Genomic DNA, 7,295 nt, shown 5'->3' with positions numbered 1-7,295 from the left:
TTTCATTAAAATGAGCATTGATCTTTTAACTTTGATCCCTATATGGTAATAAAACCTTCCTCTAAAATAACCAATATAACATTAACTATGGCAAACTGTTACAGCCAAAACCTTAGATAAAAATATAAACATCAACACAAACCAAATACGCAACTAGAGTGCTGATTTTAAACAATGGTATGTGCAATCACCATAAGATCAAACCTACGAAACCTTTCGAAAAATACACATCATTCCAAAGCCTTTATTACTAAATCGTATACATACCATTCCCCTTGAAACATGAAATATGAAACAATGGCATATAAATCAATATTTCAAGATATCCTATTGACAACCCCTCCTATGGTTGAATTGTGCACAGTCATACATGTACATTAAAAACTACAGATACATAGGCCTCCGCCATCTGTGAAAACACTGTACCTGCACAAACAATTATGTTGCCAACAGCCTTGCCATTCCTAGCAATTACACCAATACTGAAATAGCCCCCAAACGTGTCATTTTTTTTTTTTTTTGGTGTAAATTGACTTTTGTGACCTTTGACTTTGAATCTTGGATCAAATAATAAAGTTTACCAGTAATTTATCATTCCATGATACTTAGATTAAAGTCCATTTCTGAGGTAATACTTAGACCCAGTATAAACATGTACATATTTTCATTAAAAATGAGCATTGATCTTTTAACTTCGACCCCTAAATGGTAGTAAAACCTTCCTTTAAAATAACCACTATAACATTAACTTTGGCAAACTGTTACAGTCAAAACCCTCAACACAAACCAAATACACAACTAGAGCGCTGATCTTGAACAATGGTATGTTCAATCACCATAAGATGAAACCTACAAAGGCTTTGAAAATACATATCATTCCAAAGCCTTTATTACCATATACATACGATTCTGCTTCTTTCTCAGGTCACACGTAAAATTATAGTCCCCACTTCGTCTCCGAGCACAGAAGAGCTGTCAGATTACCGTGACAAAGGTAAAATAATTGTAACCATAACCCTAAAAAGGAGTCTGATATGAATATACCCTGTTTAATCAACAATGACCATGCAGTCTGATAAAAAAAGTCAATCATATTCAAACCTTATAAAACAAATATTACCCAGTGATAGGTTTTGTGAAACAATAAAAAGAGTATTTCATTCAAGATTATGTGACTCTCTTCCACATTCAACCTAGCAGTTTGTAATTCTGCACAACATTCTTGAGTATAGCTCCTTTCCTTGAAAAGTATTTAAAGAGCATCCATAACCCATAGACCACTATGTAGAATGTGATTAAACTCCTGTCTAAACTCTACGTAGTTATCATAGGTGGATGGCAATTCTATCACGTTACCACAAGTGTGGCCAATGGGCCTCCTCTGGAGACCATCCAAGGAACAGAATGTAACCCTGATATCTGAGTTAGAGAGAATATCTAATCCTGTACAGAACCTAAGAAATCTTCTCAGCATGCCTTGGTTTAGTGACCGCAAGTACTTCTTCAGGTACGTTGATACCGCCTGCTCATTGGGTGAGAGATCCCTTGAGAACTCCAACTTGTCAATCACTTTTTTCGATGTCGGATACAGTGAAGCATATATTTCACTTAAGCTTTCCTGGGTCAGCTCATTCTGAAGGTTTTGAAGGACTGGTCTCATGCAGTCAGCAATGTACATTGGCTTTTGGATGATTTCCTTATGGCCCAACTCTGAAAGGAGGCAGCTGAAGTTTTCGTTTGTTGGTACCTTTCGACAATCATAGCCACTCAGGATGTCAATGAGCTCTTCATTGTCTTCGGGGAAATTGCTAAGTGCTGATTTCACGACTTCCTTTTCTGATTCTGGGAGCAAACTTAGGAAGGCCTCCACCATGTCACCATTACAGAACGTGGATCCCCAGATTGCATTAACCATAAAGTCTTGTGCCAACCTGATGGGAAAGTACTTGTGGTCCAACCAGCCTTTTGTGATGATGCGTCCTAGTGCCTGCCATTCCTTCTCCCCATAATCATGTCTCAAGACAGGTATCCTTGAAGAGTCTCCACTTGTCATCTGTTCATACACCTCGTCCCAAAATTGGGTTATAGCATCCTTATATACTCCGTTACCCTGGCCCTTCTCTAGATCCCCATTTTGTAGAATCATATGGACAACAATATTAGCCTTCAGTATGCTTTCGTCCGAAAAAGCATTCATCATATCTGTTATTAAACAACTTCTTCGAATGAGGAGAACTTCAAATTGTGTTTGGTTAGTTGGAAAGTCATTTGTCTGTTCTTCAACCAGCTCTACATATACAGTTGGCTCATCAGTAATGACTTCAGCCAATATCTGTTCAGCTGGCAATGAGTTAACTGGGTCCCTAATCGTGACATCGAGCTGTTCCTGCACCGGAGTAGAGTGCGATGGCCCAAATGAAATAGTTGGTGAGTCTGCAAGTTCCTTCAATCCCGAAAATAAGGTGCTGGACTTGGTGATGTCATCTTCCAGACAACATACAGATGAAGATGAAGAGTGGGTGCTTGTAGAATGTTCACCAGAATTTAGCGAAATTTCAGGCAAATCAGCTTCACTACTACTTGTATCATATCCATGATCCCTCACATGAACCGTCCTCCTCTTCTTGACCTTTGACTTGCCCTTTGACTTGCCCTTAGATTTGCCATGCTCCTGTACTTTGGACACTGTGCGCAGGTAAAACCTAAGGGTTGGCATTTTTGATCTGCTGTAGAGTTGTCCAACATCTCCTTCAAGAGGCTGCTGTCGAAAGTCCACCAAGGAGCATTCAAAGTTTTCTTTTTCCCCTTTAGCTGAAATGCCATCCGGGAAGAAGAGGTCTTCTACAATTTGTAGCAGTTCAGCAGGCTTGCATAGCTTAGACACAGACAGAGATCTGATGCCTCCTCCGTTCGTCTTACGTACCTGCCTGTATCTGCCTAACATATGATCAAAGTCCATCCATCCGACATCTATTCTTCTGTCCAATCTTTCAGCATTTTTGTTCCCTAGCATTTTATGAGCTCTCCCATAGGAACAACTTGCAGAATCTTCATACCCACTACTATTTTCAGCAACCTCCCTATCTCTTTTCATCCCCAATTTCTGTCTAAGTTTACAAAGAAGCGAGTCTTTTTTGGAAGACTTTGATGAGCTGGTAGACACTTTCTGAGTGCTTTCTTCTGAAAATTTGCGCAGTGCTAGTCTATCCCCCAATAGTGGCACAAACTTCTTGAGCTCATCCTCATCCATCAATAGCAGAATGGAAGCATCAATCTGTAAATAACAAGAAGGTGAGAGAATACATATGAAAAAGAGTTAATTTTTTTTCAGCAAAAAAGAGCACAAGGCTAATTGAGGAAAGGCCAAAACGTAGAAGCATTCCATGTTAACCATGTGCAAAATGAACGTCACTGACAAAGGTGGGCAAGATTTGTCGAGTGCTGTCTTTTATATTTACTTGATTGCTGCATGTATACCGGTTAATAACTACACACTGTCTCAAGAAATGCATTCAAACTATGTATTCAAAGAAACATATTATAAAATTGAAACATCAAACCAGAAATGTCGCTAGGGCGACTGGTATGCCTCCGCAGTATCACATTTTTTCTCCCATAAGGTGCAGTACATACTGCCAATGTGAGACCACAAGTTAATGTAGTGGGCAAATAATCATTATCTGGTGATTATATGCCAAGTTTCAGGACAGTACACGGAGCCACTTTAAACATATGGAAAATGGGTGAAATTTGAGCATTTCACTAGACCTCTGAAATTTGACCTCTGGCCTAGTTCACTCAATATCTAATCAAGTGATTACCCTATCACACTTCATCATTTTGGACCAGGTTTGGGGAAATTTGTTCTTTCCAGTCTTAAGTTATTGCATTGACGGATAAATTTCATGATTTGACTTTGAACTTTGACCTTTGGCCATTACCGATTTCACCCAAAATCTAATCAAGTAATTGCCCCATCATAATTTATACTTGGACCAGGTTTGGTAAAAATCCAGCCAAAACTAGAGCACTCGGCCGGGGGACCCGATCGAGCACATGTATCCCCCGAACCCACCCCCCATACCCCATTTGGATGATTTTTTTAGGCTAAACTGTTGAATAATGTGGCAACTGGGAACCAATGTTTGCACTTTGGGTATTTTTCAGTTGTTGTCACAGAATTTACCTTGTGCCACTACAGGTTATTAGTAGGAGTCTTCAAATACACTGGGTCGTGATCACTGTAGTAGGTGTGTAGTACCCCTGATTGCAGTACAACACAGTCTCTGGTGTATATGTGGTCTAGGAGCTGCTGCCGGACCCACTTCCTACAAGGCGTCTTTGTTTTACCATAATACACCTTCATGCCAAATTTGAAGATGATCTAAGAAGAACTGCAGCCAGCAGAGCGCTCACAAGAAAATCTCTGCGGCGGACGCGGACGCGGCGGCGCAACGAGGCCAAATCCATATTGTCCTCATTTCTTCATAATGCACCATAATGCACCTTCTTGCCAAATTTGAAGAAAATCGGACAAGAAATGTGGCTGATAGAGCACATACAAGAAATGTGATCTGGCATCCAAGTCGGAACACTGAGGGCGCCCTCACCACAAACTGTTGTGTCCTACATGTTGAATGACCACCCATACACCTCCTTTACAAGTCTGAATAAAATCCATTGGGTAATAATCAAGTTATTGCATAAATAAGCACTTTTGCAAATTTTGACCTGAACAGGGTGACCTTTGTCCCTGTAAAAGCAGAACAGTGGGGGCAGCATTACCAATAGGTATAGGTGTGTAGAATTGACTATGACACATTTACATGTACATACCAAATTTGAAAAAAAATCGGTCAAGAAACACAGTCAGGATCGCGCACACAAGCAGACCCTGAAATATTTACCTTTTGGTGTATAGAGACGGAACAAGCGAGGGCGCCACCACTAAAAACAATAGGTGTCTTCATTTCACCATAATGCACCTACATGCCAAATTTGAAGAAAATCGGACAAGAAATGTGGCTGATAGAACACACATAAGAAATGTGATATGGCATCCAAGTCGGAACACTGAGGGCGCCCTCACCACAAACTGTTGTGTCCTACATGTAGAATGACCACCCACACGCCTCCTTAGCAAGTCTAAATAAAATCCATTGAGTAATAATCAAGTTATTGCATAAATAAGCACTTTTCCAAATTCTGACCTGATCAGGGTGACCTTTGACCCTGTAAAAGGTAGAACAGTGGGGGCAGCATTACCAATAGGTATACATGTAGGGCTCACACCCGTAAATACAAGGGAATGCCCCAGGCCCCTTCACAAATTCGTACCAAAGATACCAAAATAAATGAAGAAAAAAATTGATTAAAAATCAATGATGTAGTTTGGCAAAAAACTGAATAGCTGTAGATATTGAGTATGAATTCCTCTACAAGTTGCATTTTGGTTGGAAGATGAAAGATTTTCTGGTGGAATTTGAGGGGACTATATTTCATTGGGTACGTGTACGGAAAATGGGTGATTTTTTGAGTGATAAGAACTCGTAGTCTGGCTTTGCGGACCCCTGGACAGAATTTGAACTGAATTATCCACCCTGAGAATTTGATGGATGAAAGGGTATATCTAACTTATCCAGGTTAGTGAAGCTGAAACACCTCATTTCTCCCAGCTGTTTTACAGAATTTTTTGAAATTTGATTTTTAACACACATCCCTATATGGGGAAATATTTATGGGTGTGAGCCCTATAGGTGTGTAGACTTGACTATGACACATTTACATACCAAATTTGAAAAAAATCGGATAAGAAACATGGCCAGTATTGTGCACAAAAGCAGACCCTGAAAAATTTACCTTTTCATGTATAAAGACGGAACAAGCAAGGGCGCCACCACCAAAAACAATAGGCTTCTTTGTTTTACCATGATACACCTATATGCCAAATTTGAAGATGATCCGAAAAGAACTGCAGCCGGTAGAGCGCTCACAAGAAAATCTCTGCGGCGGAGACGGCGGCACAACGAGGCCAAATCCATAGTATCCTCCGAACTCTGTTCGGGGGATACAATTACTCAAGTTCTCACGTAAACGAATGTGGACGGATGTACGGACGGACGGACGGACGGACGGACAACCCGAAAACATAATGCCTCCGGCACCACTTCGTGGCGGAGGCATAAAAAGCTTTACCTTTATGCTTTACCATTTCCTTAGCTATACCACGGCTTGATATCAGCAGGCACCCGGAACACATGGGCGCCTAAAATTCAGGTCTGGGAGCCCAAAAGTGAACAATTTCAATACAGAGCCCAATACAAGGGGAGCCTGGGATGTCTGGACCTCTAACCAAAAGAGTTAGTGTGGAGCCCTGGCTATACAAATGCAAATGTTTCATGTTTATTTCATGGATAAGATATATCATACCACTCTCATAATAACTGCCCCTATACAAGCCTTAGGACACTATCCCCCCCCCCCCCGGGGGGGGGGCACTTCCATTACAAGGCGGACACCATGCTCGTACAGAAAAGAACATAAAAGGGGTTGTGTTTCACAGATGATGTATGCGCATACAGTGAAAAGGATATCAAACTTGACAAAATCGGGGAAAAGGGTATACTTTTACAACAGCTAATTTACTTGTTTAGAGTGGGAAAAACCTGACAAAATTAATACTTGTTTGGGTATTCTGAGATGAAGTCTAATTACTTGTTTAGGGTCCATTTTGAAAGTTCATGTACGAGCATGGTGTCCAACTTGTAATGACAGTGCCCCCCCCCCCCAACTATTTCAAAAATTGATCTCACCTTTTCTTCTCTCATCCGTTCTATAACACTTCTGTCCATGCCTCTTTCCTCCATAAATGCACACAAATCCATCTTGATAAACCTACAATAAACAACAAAAAAGTGTTAATTAGACATTAATCTAATAATCATGGAGGTGCTTGTAAAAATTAGATGATTATACATGTAGGCCTATGTTGCCAAGTTATTCTACCAAATCACACAGAAATGTGTATTTCGAAATCAAAGTAATATATATGCGAAAGAATGAGATAAGGGAACTGACGTAGCGCTTAATTCCTTTCTTTATTTTATACAAGCTTTCGGCCCCTGGCCTTCATCGACTCTGTACAATCAAGAAATGACAAAAATAGACACCAAATGGATGATAAATGAACACAAACTAAGGTGAACAAGTGTTCTGTGGATGACAGCTGCTATGTCAAAAGAAATTAAGTTCAGATATAGATAAACACAATAATAAACACAAACTAAGGTGAACAA

The 7,295-nt window shown here is 40.2% G+C and overlaps 1 protein-coding gene across 1 annotated transcript; it reads right to left on the bottom strand.

The window, feature by feature from the left end:
• Positions 1-1,252: 1,252 nt before the first annotated feature.
• LOC140235959 (uncharacterized) lies at positions 1,253-6,884 on the bottom strand. The gene is made up of 2 exons (XM_072315955.1): positions 6,813-6,884; positions 1,253-3,274 (listed from the first exon to the last, which is right to left on the bottom strand). The coding sequence occupies exons 1-2, from the start codon at positions 6,882-6,884 to the stop codon at positions 1,253-1,255; spliced, it is 2,094 nt and encodes a 697-aa protein (XP_072172056.1).
• Positions 6,885-7,295: the final 411 nt, after the last annotated feature.

This window comes from Diadema setosum, chromosome 12, assembly GCF_964275005.1.
Source record: "Diadema setosum chromosome 12, eeDiaSeto1, whole genome shotgun sequence".
Lineage (NCBI taxonomy): Eukaryota > Metazoa > Echinodermata > Echinoidea > Diadematoida > Diadematidae > Diadema > Diadema setosum.
The sequence above is the reverse complement of the archived record's forward strand: the minus strand, read 5'-3'. Positions and strand labels throughout refer to the sequence as shown.